At 40.7% G+C, this 18,535-nt stretch overlaps 2 protein-coding genes across 4 annotated transcripts in view; one reads left to right on the top strand and one right to left on the bottom strand.

Moving 5' to 3' along the window:
* Nucleotides 1-2,538: 2,538 nt before the first annotated feature.
* Nucleotides 2,539-12,481, top strand: LOC133970200 (SAM pointed domain-containing Ets transcription factor). The gene is made up of 6 exons (XM_062407082.1): nt 2,539-2,846; nt 8,272-8,718; nt 9,401-9,598; nt 9,739-9,786; nt 9,989-10,123; nt 10,856-12,481. Exons 2-6 carry the CDS (start codon nt 8,274-8,276, stop codon nt 11,032-11,034), a joined length of 1,005 nt encoding a protein of 334 aa, XP_062263066.1. The 5' UTR covers nt 2,539-2,846; nt 8,272-8,273; the 3' UTR covers nt 11,035-12,481.
* Nucleotides 12,482-16,074: 3,593 nt separating this feature from the next.
* Nucleotides 16,075-18,535, bottom strand: part of pacsin1b (protein kinase C and casein kinase substrate in neurons 1b) — a 26,114-nt gene continuing 23,653 nt past the window's right edge. For all 3 annotated transcript variants that reach the window (XM_062407043.1, XM_062407049.1, XM_062407058.1), the window contains one exon: nt 16,075-18,090. In XM_062407043.1, the coding sequence (XP_062263027.1) occupies nt 17,981-18,090 (110 nt within the window). In that variant the 3' untranslated portion in view covers nt 16,075-17,980. The remainder of the gene's footprint in view (nt 18,091-18,535) is intronic.

The following is an 18,535-nucleotide window of genomic DNA, read 5'->3' as shown; positions in this document are numbered from 1 at the left end:
AGTTAAATGTCTTAAAAATGTGAATGCACGTGACCCAAAGGAATGCACCGACGAGTCCACACATAATTTATATGAAACAAAGCACAAACAGTTATGGCCCAAATTGTCCAATGAACCGAGGCAGCCGTGGCTCACAGTTTGATTTGGCGTGTCTCTAAACACCGAGCTGCTGAGAAGTCTTGACGCAGTCGGTGCACGCCCTCTCCGCCGCTCACAATCAGTCCATTGAGAACTGTGGCCCGACCAAATCTAACTCCAAGCTCCTTCACTGGAAAGAATAGAAAACATGACAAAAGGAAAAAGAGAAAACTTGAAGCTTTAGTCGGTGCTATCAGAAGAGCAGCCATTTAACGATTCACAGGGTGAATTAAGAGCCCGATTACAGGGGAGAGATTAGATATGCACTGGGAACCTTTATTGTTGTGGGTGACCACTGGTTTGTTCATTTTCTTTCAAAAGCCTTTTCACCAACACCTGTAAATTTCCGTGCTTTTCACAGAGCCTCATTGTTTGAACACTCTAACTACGCAGAGGGCAATTCGGAAGGAAACACTTTCCTAATTACGATGCATTAACTTTGCAAACAGACTTTCACCACAGACTTTTTTTTGAACAACTTTTGTGGTTATGATTCATTCACTCTAAATATATGAAAATTTTTCCAGAGTGGAGCTGCGGTGGCAACGTTTCCCGTCCGCATTAAGGTCAATATTTGAAATTGTATTGTGCAAGCGATAGAGATCTCGATATGGGCTTGTTCACTTTATTGTTGTGTACGATATCACATAATGCAACTACATGTCATGTCTTTACTTAAATGTTAATGTAAAGTCACTTAATGAGACAAAAACCTTATCGACCCAATGCCTTGTATTGTGTGATGTGACTTTATAATGTAACATAAAGATAACACTGAATCAATAATAATGATGATGAACGTAAAAGAGGTCCTAAAAGTGTTCTCTCAATCTGCTGATACAGACTCAACTGCTCTGGAACCAGTGTGGTATCGGAGCTTCATGGACATCTTGTTAAAAAGTCAAAAGAAAAGTGTTTAATTGTATGTAAATTCAAACCACATTTGAAAGGAGGTTTTATAATTAGCTATTTAAGGGCTATATGTGCTATTTACTTTAGATGAGGCTTTGTAAATATTGTGCCGAGTACTCACGATGCGCAATGTTACTAAACTATATCTAAACTGAATCATGTGAGGGAGGCTGGAGATAAATGAAAGACATACATATACTTTGAATACTTTTCATTGCATTCCTTAAAAAAATGTCAATAATGTCATCTGAAACAAAACAGTCTGTGTTATAAGTGAGTTTAAGACACTTTAAGACTATTTTGAAGATGATATTAAAGCACTTAGACTTGAGTATTTGAATACCTGTTACTTATAATGTAGTATGTTGCATTGTAGTGTTGCTACTTCTAAGACTTTAAATCTTAAAGCAATTCACATAAAAGCTGAAACATTATTATAATTATCTCTCTGGTCCACGTTGTTCTCAAAGACTTCAAATCCTCCTCTGTGAAAATATTTATTTCAGCCCGGGTGAATCTGAGGCTTCAGCGGTTTGGAGGTGAGTTAAAAATCTTTTTGTTTGTCTGAATTTCCCACGGGATTAATAAAGTATCCATCTATCTATCTATCTATCTATTAGTCATATTGAAAGTTGAGTAAAAGTCCTGAACTCAGAGTTTAGAGAAAGAAAGAAATGTGCTCACCCTGCAGAAAAAACCCACCCTGTGACTAATGTGCTGGATGTAACATTGTTAGATTGTTAATACTGATGAGTCACAGTCATTGAGAGGTGGAGATACATTAAATTAATTTCCCTGACAGTCAGCTCACTACAGTGGGTTTCAAACCCGGGATCGGGCCTATGATCCAGAGTGTCGCCCGATGAATCATTTGTAAAAGTCGTGACATGATTAATGACAGAGAAAGAAAAGTTGTGAAATATTAAATGAATGATATATTGGTTAATTTTATTTATATGGCCTGTTGTTCATCATGTGGAAATAAATAACTTAAGGAGAAAAGTTCTAGAACTATTAACTAAAATATTAAATATTTTTAAAAGTTTATCAAAATTCTTTCTTTGTATAAAATCTGACTGTGAAATAGAAACTCCTGATTATTGTTGTCAAATAAATCTGCAATAAATGAACTACTTCACCTGAAATCAGTTTAAATTTAGTTACCACTTGATACAACACTTTGAATTGAACATCTGAGCCAGTACTTCAGACACACACACTGACACACAAACACACACACACACACACACACACACACACACACACACACACACACACATTGCATTCATTCATTAGTTTCCTGATGCTCTATCCCCAGAAGGAAGACAAGTCCCCATAATGTGACTGTGCAAACAGATTTAGGTCCCTACAATACACACACACATACACACACACACACACACAGAGTAAACACAACTGGCCTATAAATATAAATTGCAGTCTATGTAGCTGGGATTCCTTTGCACTCGCTCGCCCAGTCGATTCCTCTGGCTCCCTCTCACTTTGTACACACCCCCAGCAGGTGCTTTCCCTGCAAGTTAAAAGTTTGCAGTTGTGCTTTAGGCTGTGACTTTCAGGTTAATTGTTAAAAAGCCTGGGAGGGTATTCTGCACCGGGGGCTCTGTGACTGTCCTCAGAAGGGGAAGCAGATTTAAGGGGTGCCCTCCGCTCCTCTGTCTTCGGGTAGCGCCCGGGACAAAGGGTCATCGCTCATCCTGAGCAGAACCAGAGCTGAACCACGTCCACCATCAACCAGTCGACTCTCAGCCTCTGGTCACCAGAGCATCTCCGCCACGGTAAGAAGACGCATTCCTCACACTGAGTCCTGACATGTTTTATTTCATTTTTTATTTGTATTTGATCTCAGGGAGGACATTTTAGTTTGGTGTGACACTGGGTGTGGTTTGCAATTAACTAAATCAAATGTTCTATTTTTCATGCATATGTTCGTAATATTGACATGATCTCATCTGTCAGAGAAAATAGAAAGCATCTTCTTTGCAATTCGTTTTGTGCACGATTAACTATTTCTCCCCATAGTTTCTGTGCAATATTAACTATATTGCACACACACACAACTCACACACATTTAAATAACATAAACAATCAGGTTTTTGGTTTTTGGTTAGAGGTCGGGTTAGGTTAGAAACTTCACTGTTCACAGTGTGAACAAACTTTGCTTTTAGTATTCAAAACGAGTTTTAGAAGAGACACCATCAAATAATTATGATCAAATATAGTATAATAAGTTATAATAAGTTATACATGTTTTTCTGCTTGGTTACAATAGACAAGAAATCTTGATTTAATCTCAATAGGTGACAACTATGATTTGAAAACAAAAGCATATCTGGGAAAGTGAAGTTGTTTTATTGACAGATAATCGTTCAGGGAGAGTTGACTACAAACTGTGGTATCTTATTAATGCATCATTTTGTTTTGTTTTCCCTGTTTGATGAACATTTATCTTGTTTCTAGTTCACATACGATTACATATTAGCTTTCACTTAGCAAGATAAAAAACAGAATGTGGTGAGATAAGAAGCGTCTCAGACGTTGTTGGTGGTTTTCGTTATAAAAAAACACAATGATACGGCGAAATAACCAAAATAGTTTAGTCACAAATGTCCAGGTTCAGACAGGATATTTATTTATGATTTTCATTGAGGGTGGAAATTAAATACGGCAGTTACAACCACAAATATAATTAAAACTGAATAACTGCTCTGTTATAACAAAAGGTGTGGAAGGCAATTTGTCATTCCGAGCTATTCTGTAAAGTTAACCTACGCCTCGACACTAATATTATATTTTACAAGACGCTCTGACGTCTTAAGGGACGGCAGGGAAAATATTTTTGCCGTGGAGGAAGAGTAAATTAATTGTTTTATGCTACTTTAAAACAAAAACCACACCGTCCCCGAGTAATTCACATTTTCTCATCTCCCCTTCAGATCCTTCACGTGTAGCTGCCTCTACGACTTATTTCCCAAAGCAGATATAAATCCAGCTTTAGTCTGTCGCCATGTTTCCACTGAAAGTCTCCATCCTTAGATTTCTATATCACTAATCCAGCAGCATCAGCACTTTGCCTTAGGCTCCAACAAACGATGCACGAGACCTGTCATCGGCATCATCAAAGATAAATATACGACACCACTGTCACAAGTTAATTGGACCAACAGAAGAATCCATTACCTTTTCATTTAGATGATGCTTTTATCCAAAGAGACTTACTATAAGTGCATTCAACCACGAGGGTACAAACCCAGGACAACAAGAATCAAGAAAGTACAATCTACTTCAAGAAACCCAAGGTTATAAACCCAGGTTATACGGAGTTGTCAAAGTTAATAGTCAGGTCGTGGATGAGCGAGTCTTTCCCTGGAAGGAAAAGTAGTTCAGTCTTTTAAAGGTTCGTTTTCAGGTGTTGTGCAGACCTCCACTGGGAGATGTCCTTCAGACAGGCAGAGGTTCGAGCTGCTGCCTGTGTTTCAGAATCCTGTGAAGTGGTTCAGTGTTTTCCTTGGTTACTGGCCTGAAGCCAGTGCACCTGACATCCCCCATTGGCAGTTAGTGTAACCTGCCAGGGGATAAAAAAACAAGAGATTAAAATTAAATCATAATAAACATAGAATGTAAATTAAGTTTGATTCATTGCGTTTGGGTGCTTCAGTGTTAAAAAACAGTTTATTACTTATTTTATTCTTTTATTCTTTTCTCTCTTTGTTTTCATTCAATGTTTCTGAAGCACCTATAGGCACTATTGAAATAATGTGTCATTATTATTATTATTATTATTAGCAACAGTCTGTAAAGTATAGATAAAAGAGAACCACAGAATCAACTTTGATTTCAAATTAATACAATTAACAATAACTAAAACCTTATTAAAGATGCTTCGATGTGAACACCTGCACTCGTCAGGAAATAAGATCTTCTCTTCAACCTACAGGTTTTTTCTGATGGTGACATCGAGCAATAAGCAGCTCGACACAACCAGGAAACTCCTTTTATCTTTGGGAAGGGGACTTCTTCAGTTGGTTTCTTCCCATGAGGAACAATAACAAAGGTTATTGAAAATCTCCCTTTAGTGTTCCCACAGTCACGCCTGGCTGTACACACTCCTTTAGCTCCACGTGCAAACAAAACAAGACCTTTACTCTTCTGACGAGCTGAGAACTCAAACTTAGTCTGGTCACTTTTGGAAAGATGAACTCAAATCTGCTGCTGGTGAGAGGTTTTCCAGTCTTTTCAATCCTCCAGGTTAGAGAGAACACGTTCGGTTGTGTTTTACTCGTGAACTTTAATCTAAACACTCGGCCAAAAATGTGGAATGAGGAGACGGGTTCGTTTTAAGGTGAATTGGTAGAATCGTACTACAACTTATCTGGAAGGGAAGATTTCGACCTCTTTAACTTTTTTATCCAGATTTTTCCTGTGAAAAAAATCCAGAATAGGTCATGATCAAATTTTTTTTTTAAATCTTCTTCTTCCTCCAGTGGGGCATGCTTCAACTGATTTCAACCGTTCAAACATCAAAAGCTCAAAAACCTCTTGGCTTTTGTCAGAAGTCGGATTTCGTTTTGCAGGAATTTCTGCTGGAAAAAAACATAAAATGATGTTGTAACAATGGATTGAAAGAAGAAATCCAAGGGGATAACAGGAACCTCACCATCCTCATGTCAAATGAGACCAAGCATGTAGAAGAAATATGGTTCCCAGCGTGGAGGCCTGAAGTCCTGAGTCCTTCCCCTCTCTGTGTCAAAGGCTGACTTTGCTGAGTAAATGGAGCAAGCTCTAATGCTCCTGAAATGAATATCAGCGTCTTGACCAAACTCATTTAGAGATCAGTCAGGATCTTAATCCTTCTCCCCGGGGGTGTGTGTTTGTGTCTTTTTCTTGTGCCCCCTCTTCCTTTTGGAAGAAGGTAATATGGCTAAATTTGCTTTGCTAATGGGCTTAGCGCAAGCTGTTACAGAGCAGAGTTAACACCCAGCGGCGTGGCTGGCATACCAGTGGCTTTTAATCTGCCTTCTGATGGAGTGAGAGGGAGAGTGGCTGATAGTTTAAGAGACATTCAGGGATAAAAAAGAAGACAGGGGGTGGAGGTCTTACAGTGGGGGGTGGAGGACTAAAGAGTAGACCTAGAAGGAGGGAGGGGAGATAACTTCATTTATCTTTGGCGAGATCTGGAAAGTATATAAACTTTTCTCATCAGTTGTTAACAGCTTATAAAAAGTTGATAAGAACAAGATGAAGAACTTTATTTACGTGCTGCCGTTCTGGTGAAGTGTTTCACAAAGAAGAAAAAATCTAAGTCACGTCAAAGACAACAAGCAAAATGACACAACAGCATTCAAAACAAATGAGAGAGAGACCCGCCAATAAACAAGAACAAAGAAGGAAGTTTTTCTTTAATCTTAGAGTAATGAAACGCCAAGGAATAGCAGAGTGGAACATAGAATGTGTAGAAATGGTGGTGATGCACCTTGCAATGGTTGCCATGCACAAAGAAACCTAACAGAGGAAGAAGAAGAAGAAGAAGAAGAAGAAGAAGAAGAAGAAGAAGAAGAAGAAGAAGAAGAAGAAGAAGAAGAAGTGTGCAAAATATAGCGATTGTGCACCTTGACATTGGTTTGCCAACAGAGCGGAGAAGAAGAGGCAGGAAGGGAAAGAAGAAGGGAAAAAGAAAACACAGTTGTTTGCTCCCAGCCTTTATTGCACCAGGGTCATCCCATTGAGATTAAAAATCTCTTTTACGAGGACAACCTGGTCCAGAACAGCAGCAGCGCAGTTTGGGCAATAACAGTGATTAACAGACAAACACACAGATCGAACTTTAAGCTCATTTAACGTCCATAGATAAAAGATTATCCCTCCAATAGCTCCGGTTTAAATGAGAAGCTAATCTGGTTAATGTGACCTAAAGGAAAAAAGAAATGTGAAATGTGTAACCCTAACCCCATAACACAACACAACAAAATACAACCCAAAACAGTTTTTTTGTCATGTCACCTTTTGTACATTGGAATAAGATCCTTTATTTTTGTATCTAAAGACCAGTTTGTCTCTTTTTGTCAATCTGCAGGCACGTTTTCCTCGTATAATAAAAGTTCCCTGTCACTTAGTAGTTTATCATTTGTCACCTTTTTTTTACGAGGGTCTCCATTTCTTTGCGTCTTGACAAATAAAGCTGTCACTCTCCTCGAACATGTGCACGGTGGGAGCACACTTCCTTTACGGTGGCCTCCTCCACAAACCGCTGATAACCCCGGGGGGTGTGTGTGACAGCCCTACGCCTTCCCATATGCCAGCTGTGCCATACGCCAATTCACCCTCTGCGATTACAACAGCTGACGTCCATAAAACTCACACTTATGATGGCAATTTCCTGCGAGAGAGAGAAAAAAAAAGAAGCTGCCGCACCTTTTTGAGTTTAGGCCTCACAAAACAAAAAAACCCTTTTTGTTGCACGTGTGGTTTTTCGGGCGCCCGCTCCCTCTCTCTCTCTCCCTCTCCTCTCCACATCATCTGACCTCGGTTTGATTAAAATCTCCAGCTGACAGTGGAGACGGAGGGCTGCAGAGACGGCACCTTGAAAGCTTCTGGTCTCAATGCGAGTCACCTGCCCCCGAGACGTCGGCCATTCTGGGCCACTGACCCACAAATAAGAGACTCAGCCAAATCCAGTCGGCCCCATGCCTGCCCGCCCTGTGTGTGTCTTCGCTCTGCTGAGGCTCGTTCTCCTGGTGTCTCCGTTGGACTCGGGGTCTTTACAGAGAGCGACGGCCGCCAGCGCCTCACTTCTGCTCAGAGCACCTCACCAGAAGGAAGTCTCGCTTGCAGCTGCTCTCATGGAGATTCTTACCAAGCTTAGACAAATGCTGGTTTAGCAGCTGAATAACCGGTTAAGACATCAGGGACTGTTGGGGAAGGTATTTGTCTTTTTGTCTTAAAATCAAAGCTTTGTCGGGATTATCAGGACCATTATAGCCGGGATTATCCTTGATGAGATCATCAACAGATCTTAACACATCTTTAAAAGTGACTCTATTACAGGCAGAATGGTTGTTTTTTTTTCTAATCGCAAAGTTTAGAATCATTTGACTCTTTTTTTCTAAACCAACATTTTGCAGTGCTCAGAGGAAACCTTTGCAGGTAACGCGTTAGAAAAGGTTTAATGTGGATTCTTCTGTTTCTTTTATCCTCATTTACCAGCTATGTCCAACTCAGTGGGAAGTTTACCAGACGGGACAGTGTACGGGCCCCGGATCGGGATGACGGAGGACTCCCTCGCCATTCTGGAGAGAAACAGGGGCTCCGGGGACCCCTGGGACCTCGTGGAGACCAAACCTAACGTGGAGGCCCTGGAGCGGAGCCTGCAGGGCCTCTATCCCTCGTGCTTCGACATGCTTCTCACCGAAGATGCGACGTGGCTGGTGAAGATTTCGGAGGCCTCTCCGATGGCGCCCGCACACATGACCCACCTGGAGTCGAGGGAGGAACCGGAGCAGTGTCCCGTCATCGACAGCCAGGAACAGGGCCTCTCTCCCGGGCTGGAGGGCCAGGAGGAGGAGCGCTCCCTGGAGCAGGTGCAGAGCATGGTGGTGGGAGAGGTGCTGAAGGACATCGAGACGGCCTGCAAGCTGCTCAACATCACCCCAGGTACGTCAGGCGGCGCCTTCCACCACACCTGCTCCTGTTGCCCGTAATCCTCGAGCGGGGCGTTACAGTACAAACACACATAACTGACAAAAGACACAGATCTGTAAAGCAAACAAGACATTTTTCTTCCCAAAATTGTGTCCGTTATTTCCACGTTAAAGAATATTGATTTAGAGATACTTAAGCCACTGGTGCGCACTCCCAAAACCAACACACGGTTGGAGTGGAGCGTCCAGGAAAGGCGGCAGATCTGTCGGATCATATCCTCACTGACGCAGAGCCGTGTTTGCCTGCTCCAGGATCTGTGTAATCCTGACCTTTCGCTGGAGCTTTCTCGGGCCGTGACAGCGATGGTTCTTTTCCTGCCAGTCGACGTGTACACAGTGTTCAGGGCGAGGTCGCTCATGCAAAGCAAACAAGACGAAGCCTTATGCATTGTAAGAGTTCTCGCTGTCATAAACCGAATGTGATCCCCAGTCATCTGCTCTGCTGATTAGGAACCAGGCGCCATAAAAGCACTTTGTGTTTACAGTAGATTTATTACACGCAAAAGTGCCTGAACATAACACACAAACCGGGAATTTGCCCTGAATGTGATGATAATCTCGAAACCCCGGTCGTTTACTGTCGTGGCAGCTGGTGGTTTACTCACGTACATACTCACGTCCCTCTGTTTCCTCAGACCCCATCGAGTGGAACACGGGGAACGTGCAGAAGTGGCTGCTGTGGACCGAACATCTGTACAGGCTGGCCCACGCGGGGAAGTCCTTCCACGAGCTGACGGGAAAGGACCTGTGTGCCATGAGCGAGGAGGAGTTCCGCCAGCGGTCGCCGCAGTGTGGGGACACGCTGCACGCACACCTGGACATATGGAAGTCAGGTAGTGGGTGTGATATTTATCTCATCTAATGCTGTGGATTGTGTGTGTATTAGTGTGTATATTTGGGTGGATGTAAAGGAGGTATAAGCATCATTTAATCCTAATTTCTTGAAGTTAACTTTTTTCTCTTCTATTTATAGCCGCCTGGATGAAAGAGAGACTTTCAGCTGGAGAAACCAAAACTACCGGTATGTTAGTTTCTCTTCTGCGATAAAACAGAGGTGCACAGACATTTTGCACAGTGGCACACAACACACAAATCTAGCCGTTGTGTATTTTCTGTTTAAACCTGAGGGGCTGAGTAATTGTCTTGTCCCCCAGAGGATGCATCTTTCTCTCTGTGGGTCACAGCACATTGCGCCTCAACCACCTCCTGCTGTTTTGTTGCAGGCGTGGAGGAGCTTTGGTCTGAGGCCGACTCGTCCTGTTCCGGTCAGCCCATCCATCTGTGGCAGTTCCTCAGGGAGTTGCTGCTCAAACCTCACAGCTACGGACGCTGCATCCGCTGGCTCAATAAAGAAAAAGGTTCCCTCATGTTTTTTTTGTTACACGCATAGATTCTGTTTAGAGCTTCGGCTCCTGAAGTGACTCAATTCTAACTTGGACTGCTTTTCATCGATTTCTCCAGTCCAGCAACTTCAAAAGAGTCTGGTTCAACTCCTTAACTTAAAACTAAAGTACTTCATCTAAAGTGTCATCAAGTTAAAAAATGTAATCACGACAATTACTTTTTCAAAATATTTTATCAGCAAATTCCCACAACCACACATTCTCCTCCAAAAACACCACTTAATGATGTACAAATACATACAAAATACAGCATATTACATACTGAATACTAAATACAAGATACAGCTTACTACATGCAACATCACAATAGCCATCAATCTTATAACTGTGAAATTAATAAATACACAATAAGTTGTGTTAAAATAATCAGCTATTAATGAGTTTGATGGATTTAGGCACAAAATCGATTCAATGTGTTGAAATGAAGAATAAGATTTCTTAGTTTACTTCTACTTTGATAGTACAATGTAATCTAGACTAATTGAGTATCCAAAAGCCTTATGTTAATGAAATAACCTTCTCTGCCTTTATGGTGTTAAACCACAATGAGACTGCTCGTTTACGTAAAAACAGGGAAATAAAAGAAATGCATGTTATGAGTAAATATAAAATCTCATCTCGGACTCTTTCATGTGTTTTCTGGCTTGTCACCATCACAACTAACGAATCTCCTGTGGTCCCCACCAGGTATTTTCAAGATCGAAGACTCGGCTCACGTGGCGCGGCTCTGGGGACTCAGGAAGAACCGACCGGCCATGAACTATGACAAACTGAGCCGCTCCATACGCCAGTACTACAAGAAGGGCATCATCCGCAAGCCCGACGTGTCCCAGAGGCTGGTGTACCAGTTTGTCCACCAGGTGTGAGGCCACACCGGAGTGGCAGTGGACGGCAACCTACAGAAAAAAAAAGCCAAAGGACACACACGATGTCCCCGTCATGCACTTGAACACTTGAGGTGACAGGGAACACGTGCACTGATCAACAACCCCAATGGTTCACACTTCCACTGGCAGCACTGGAAAACTGCTGCTGCTTATCTGTGCATGGGGCCGAGAGCAGGAGGCCAAACCATGTGGATGCTGAGGCTCTTTCTCTTTTTTTTTTTTTTCTTCCTGCTCCAGAATGAAACGCCCGCTGATTAAAAAAACCAGAGACAAACTTTATTAATGCACTGCTTTTTCATTTGCACGATCTGCCTGTTGATTCGATGTGATTCTCAGTTCTCCCTCACTCAGCAAACAGAGTCAGAGTTGGTGGCTCCTGCGTACCGGCTTCAGGAAAACGCCCGTTAACTCGTTTGCTTTGTGTTCTTTTCATTTGGCTCATCTTGACCATGTTTGAGTTGGAGCCAGTTTCTCTGCTGCCACAGTTTGAACGTGTGGTTTGGGATTGTTTTACTTTTAGTCAGGGCTTGGTCCCGGTTGTTAAACAGTCAGCTCCCGTAACTCATCCACCGCACGACAGTCACGCTTTCTCGTTCCTTATCTGATCTGAAGTTTTGAAATCTTTTTGGAGGATGCTTAAAATAACTGTCATGACTGTTTTCATAATGCCACTTCACTTCCTTCTTCTTCTTCAGAGCCGTATCGTGCTGGAGAGGGATCTATTCCCTGAAAAACTGTTCTTACAGAGGAGCCGTTATAGCGTCTGGTTTATTCTGCTGTGTACTGCATTTTATGTTATGTACCACTCATCATGGAGAATCAACCTGCTTTAAATAAAATGTGTAGAAAATAGAACTGAATAATAAAACACACAAAACAAACCACGAAATTACAAGTGAATCTATATTTGTTGTAGTGGATCCATGAACGACAATGTTAGCACACTGCTGAAATATCAAAGTAATAATTTGAAAGATTAAATGAATAAAATAATACAAATATTCATATCTTCCTCAGCATGAGCAGTTATTCACTTTGGTGATTGTCCAACTTTTCTTCGTGGGCTTTTTAGTCAATATCTGTAAATCACTTTATCCGCTGTCCCTTGTGTTTTAGTGATATTTAGCACTTTCTAATAAATGCTAACTCTAGGATTATAAACATGATGAATGTTATCTGCTTAACAAGGACATGCTGGTGTTGTCATACTGATCATGTTGCCGATGTTAGGATTATTTATTTAGTCTACTTTCATTCACCAGTCCAGTCAAGATAATGTCGTGACAGACATCTCTCATGCCAAACAGGACAGAGTTGTGTAATCTTTGTAATCTTTCTCTGGATGTTGTTGAATCAAATTTGTCATCGTGAAAATGCTACTGTAAAAAAAAGCAAAACCCCTCATGGTAAAATAATGGACAAACACAAAAAAATAAAAAGTATATCTGTGTTTTCTATTTTGAAAAGTTTATTATTTCAAAACATATTGTGTTATTTCATTTTTATTTTTAAACGCTTTGGGTGTTCACACTTTACCCTCTTGCTGTTATATACAAATTCCAACCTAATGTAGATCCTCAGTGTCTGTCGGAGCAGGGATACGATATCTGACCCTAACCCTCAAACAGGCTCAATAAACGTTATTCTCTAACCCCACGTGCACCTGTGTGGTGTCAACGCAGCTCCGTCTCTGTGCAAACCGAACCAAGCCCACTTCTCTATCCATTCTGCAAAGCTCAGCCCATCAACCCATGATGCAATTACTCACTTTGTGCGTTTGTTGACTTTTTTTATCTTCACCAACTGATCCTGGTCTGAAAAAAAAAAAAATTCCAACAGGTTTTTAGGCTTCATCACAACTGCTCCTCACATGCAGTGAGCCAGAGGCCAAGTAAACGTGGCCTCGGGCGCGTGGAGCTGTTCAATCGTGCCGGTTCAAAAAACGAAAAGGAAAAAATAATCCTTTGTGTTTTGTTTTCAGTCGGGGGTTAATTACTTCTGCCTAAACTGCACATGTTGCAAATCTCACAGAGGGAAAACATCAGTTACAAGAAGGGATCAGGAGGAGTTAACGTGTCAGTCGACAGGTGGATTTTGAGAGTGTGAAGGCCACCATATAGTTTAGAAGTTAAAAAACACGGATTACACAAATTACAGACCTGTCAAAAAGTAATAATAGTTTATTAACAGGCCTCATCCATTGTTGTACCATCAACAACAATAATTTTAATTCTGCATCCACCCTGCAAACGTCAAGTCCCAGAAATGTCTTAAAATCATTTCTTATCCTATCAAAGTTTTTTTCTGACGTCAAAGTTAATTCTATATTGTTATAATACAATTATACGTTTCTTTTGAAAACAGCAGCACAGCTTAAATGTGTATAATAACGTTACATCAATAAGACCTTCTGACTTGTAATGCAACAAAACTTCGGATGAGTAATCTGTTATCTCTGCTTCATCAACAGGGAATCTTCTCCCAAAATACCACAAAAATGTGTCTTTCACCAGGATTATGCAAAAAGTACTGAAGAGATTTTATTGGAATTCGGTGGAAGGGTGGGCTAAGGTACTTTTCCCTTGGAAAACAATCAGGCATATTATGGGGGAATGAAATCTGACAGAATTAAACTCAATGAATTAGACGTAAAAAAAAACTGAAGTGGTTTTGAAGCCATTTAAATACATGTGGTGTTAAAAAAAAGGTTCGACTTGTAAACTGACTTCAAGCCACGCAATTCATTTGAAGTAACTTTTAATAACTTTAAAAAGTAAATAGCATAAATAAAAGTAATTGTAGTCTGTTGTCTGTTCCCACAAAATTCCTCGACCACAGGATATTTGTAACAAAGTAAATACAGCTGCTTTTTTTTTTAATTCATCTTGAAAGAAAAACCGACACATAAACAAACCACAAATAAATCCACTTCTACAAAGATTTGCAGAAGTGGACTAATGTTGATTCAGTTATCACAGCACAAGGAGGAGGCTCATTATATGTGACGTACTATTGACAGGCCTGAGGTCTCCTGTCCTGCTGCCGTGTGGGAACTGTGCTGGTCTGTGGATGACGTCCGAAAACTGGAAGCGGTTGTGTGTGTTGAATTTACAGGAATGATTGTGTTTGTTTGTGGGAATGCGGTGACTTCATGTCCCTGAGTGTGGGTACTGCTGACCTCTAGTGCCAGAAAGTGTTCATACAAGTTATCAAACCCTGGAGGACACAGCAGCAACCTGGATTTAACTCTTTCACAGGCCAGATTAAAAGATAGGGAGTATAAATTCTATTCTTAAGTACAATTTCAAGATACAAGTACTTGATTTAAGTGTTTTAAGTTTACTTTACTACTTTCTCCTGACAGTAGCAGCTACTTATTAATTGTTTTACTTTCAGCATTTGTCATTCTCTCCTCGTAAAGAACAAGTTTAACAAAACAACCGTCACTCAGGAGCCAAAATCATTCAACTCTAAAGGAAATAAGAATGTGACATATATCATGATAAGTTTTTTAAATCTTAATATTAAGTTACATATCACATATTATTGGTCATTTTACACAGTCCTAGTAGAGGTTTTAAATCCAAAATTTGAAAAATTACAAATTAATAGAAGGAGCATCATCTGAGATTAAAGCAGTAGTTCCCAAACTTTTGCAGACTTCTAACTGTTGTAATATATAATGTGACATAATGAATTGTGTGTGTTTCCCTGATGAGTTTTGCTGTTGTGTGACTCAACACATCTTTGACTTCTCCACGTTGTCATCATCACAGATGCTCGTTTGGGCCTGAGAGTTTTCTGATGACATCGTTTATTGTTGCGTTTGCAGATGAACAGGCACTACAGTTTGGAAATGACTGAAGAAAGAGGAGAGCCCTAAAACGTTTCAGCTCGATGTTCAGCGTGAGCAGAAAAGAAAAACAGAGCATTTTCATTCAAATATAACTCAACTGCAGCCGAAGATTAACTTTAACAGAACCCTTGTAAACAGCCCCATTCTGTTTCAAATACAGTTAAAGACAATGAACACAACTTTTGAGGTTCTTTTTGAAAAATCAGTGAAAAGAGCGCCTGGTTGAGAGTCTTTGGAGAGACAGGGTGGCAGAATTTGGTGTAAGGCAATTTCTATTTCACCAGACTCCGAAGCCAGTGTTCACAGGAAGCAGCTCTTTTTTTTTTTTAAAGCACACAGAAGCACAAACACCTCAACCAGACCCACGTCTCTGCAGAAACTCATCAATATTTCAGAGACGGATCCTCTGTCTGCGTTTTTTCTCGCTGCAGCTTTCTCTGCGTCATCATCAGCAGAGAACGAGCGTCGGTGTCGTGTTCGCCAACGCTCGTGGTTACAAAGAGTAACGGACCGCTCTCACATTACATGGAGAGCAAAGGTCCAGTGTGTAAGAATCAGGTGAAAATTATCTATTGGCAGAAAATGAATACAAAATAATCCTAGTGATATTTTCACTAATGTTTGTTTTATCTAAATTGTATAAATTCTTGTTTTCTTTACACTAGAATGGGCCATTTACGTATAAATACTTTATACAGTGGCCCAGACTGGACAAACTAAACACCTTTTGAGTTTTTCTGACAACTGAAGGCTGCCACAGGTTCTCTTTCATGTTTGGAAAGGGGAGGGTGAGGTGAGGTGGGCTGCAACATGAAAGTGAACCACTAGATGTCACTAAATTCTACACACTGAACCTTTAAGGTTTGATTTAGGTTTCCCGACAAAACCCACATATTTAAATATAAAGAAGTACACTAGAGAGTTTAAATTGTTTCCCAACTTAAAAAAGACAACAAACAAATAAAGATTTGATTTAGTTGTCCTGATCAAAATGTAGATTGTTGTTCAATAAAAAATACAATAAAACAAAGGTTTGTACATTGAGAAAAAGGAAATAGTAAAAAAATAGATAAAAACAAATGAATTTCGATTTTTTCCAAAGTTAATAAGTGGACAATATAAACTTAATTTTAACATACTTAATTAATTTGTATGGTATCAACTGACAGTGTTATTTTTTATTATTGATTCAACAATTTTCTCTTTCCAGTGTAATACAGCCAGTATTTTAGAACATAATTCAAGTCAATGCCATCATTTTAATCATCGTCATTATTATCCCGATGACAATTTTAATGAAATCAATAATCTGTGAATAACTTAGTAGAAACAAATGGAGGCCATGCACTGGATCGGTTCAGATCAGAGCGGTTAACAGTGTTGGGGAGCATCAGCATGCACATAATCACAGATAAGAGCTGGAAGCCGATAATACACAGTCAGTAGCATTCACTCACAATAATCAAGTCTCAGTCGGAAGACGAAAGAAAAGACTAATTACACTTTTGTTCAGAGATGAGGCTTCGTACAAATACAGCCGTGAGCGAGTGTGAGCTTCCAGGCAGGTTTTGTGGTCGTCTAAATTATTAACTCACGTATGAACAAAGCCGGAGGAGCGAGTCGATGAAAGAGAAAAGTCTGAACAGCCACGTTGTCGTAGACGAGTGGGAGCGGAGCTAATGTAAACAATCCTCGCAGAAGTGTGGTGAAGAAGCTATTTCCATTTCAAAGAGAAGTTCTGCTGAGAAAGAGAAACTGCACAGAGGTTGTTTTGTATTTTTAACTGAGGGGGAAATGTGTGTTATCTCTTTTTTCCAATTTCAGTGATACGCTTTGGAATGAAGCAAAAAACTACTAAAGTTATAGAGCAACATTTTTCTGAATTATGCTTATTTACGCTCATATGCCGACATTTGAACTCGATGAGAGGATTTGATTTCTTGTTTTCCCCGTTCCCATCTTTAAGCTAAGCTAATAACTTTTTGAGCAATTTATTGATGAGTTTCTGTGGAGTTTTAGTGAACTGTCATAGTTGCCCCATTGGATAACATTGGAGCCCCTCCCACTGTGTTGTAGCTGCCAGCGGACACGATCTACTGGACGATTTCAGAAGTTTTTGTAAGTCCATCATCTACAAGGCTTTATCCTTTAAGGGACGGGGCGTCAGGCCATCACAGGGCCAACAAACAGATATTATGTCAATCTAGAGACTACAATTAACCAGTTTGAGATGAGTTCCAGACATATGAACATCCAAACTCCAAGACTCTGCAGCAAGACTCCAGCCAAACCAACAACCTCCATGACCGTGATGCCCTTATTTAATCAGGTCTAATTGAGAGATGTATACATCTTCCTCCGGGGACTCCTGGTCAAGATGGGCAGCAAATTAAATTCATTTATATTTCATGTATAAATAAAAGCAGGGACAGACACCACATACAATATCAGACTATAGCACAGATGAGTGGCAAGAATAAATTATGGAAAATGAAACGCACATGTTCAAAGTAAGGACACTGTTCTACGGAAACTGATTTGATGTATATTTATCACGAGAGTGGCGTCAATCATCTCGTCTTAAACAGTTAATTAGCACATCCCCCCCCCCGCAAGTTGTCAAACTATTCCCATGAAGCTAAACATGTAGATATTTCACAAAGGCAGAAAAACTGTACAAGTATCCAGACTGTAAAAAAAAAAAAAAAAGAGAGATTAGAATATATACATGAAATGATCAATGCATGGCTCATTCCCGCTGTCCAGGCACCAGTGACGATACCATATCGATAAGATGAGAGGACGAACTGTATGGCATGTTAGCATCACAGCCGAAATCAAACAGAGCGACACACAAAAAGAAACTCGGGTGTTTTTGCTTGGGTTGCGGAGTCTGTGGGGGGTTGGGTTTCAGGCTCGTCTGTGATGAGCGCTGCGATGGCGACTGAGCCCCGAGAGCACGGGGAAGCTTTGCTATGAAAAGTCTCTCTGGCAATGTGCGTTCACGACCGGACGGTTCAGTCTGGGTTTGTCCCCTCCGACGAGACAAGCGTCCTCAGCTGGAGCGGGTTAAATCGGCTCCACGTAATTGGCCGGGTAGAGACCCAGCTTGCCGGTCTCCAGACGTCCTTTACACCAGCCCTGCTCGTCCTCATCCTCCAGCTTGATCAGCTCGTCGCCTTCATCGATGAGAGGAGACAGAAATGTGAACATAACGTAACACAATTCTCGTCAAGGTTATATGTAACAAAATAAAATAAAAAAAACACGTGGCAATTCAGTTTATCCTTAAATAAATCTAAGGAAGAGGAGGGTGTTAATTCAACTTAAGTTTTTACTTTATCAGAAAATGCTCCTACATATTTTCACATAGCTGCTGAAGTTGTTGGTTGCTTCCTCAGACTTTGTTTGGACTGGGTTCTTGGATTTATACTCCAGTTGTTTGGACTTTGAACTTATTATTTCCTGTTTGACTTTGTTAAGTTTCTGTCTCTTAAACTTCCTGTCTTTGTCCCATTTCCTGCCTCTGAGTGTGTCTGTCCACTCCTGATGTGTTTCACCTGTGTTCAATCATCCTCTGTGTATTCAGTCCCGTCCTCCCAGTCCTCCCAGTTCCTCTCTTCA

Source organism: Platichthys flesus, chromosome 2 (assembly GCF_949316205.1).
Source record: "Platichthys flesus chromosome 2, fPlaFle2.1, whole genome shotgun sequence".
Taxonomy (NCBI): Eukaryota; Metazoa; Chordata; class Actinopteri; order Pleuronectiformes; family Pleuronectidae; genus Platichthys; species Platichthys flesus.
Note: the sequence above shows the minus strand (reverse complement) of the source record. Positions and strands in the feature narration are given on the sequence as shown.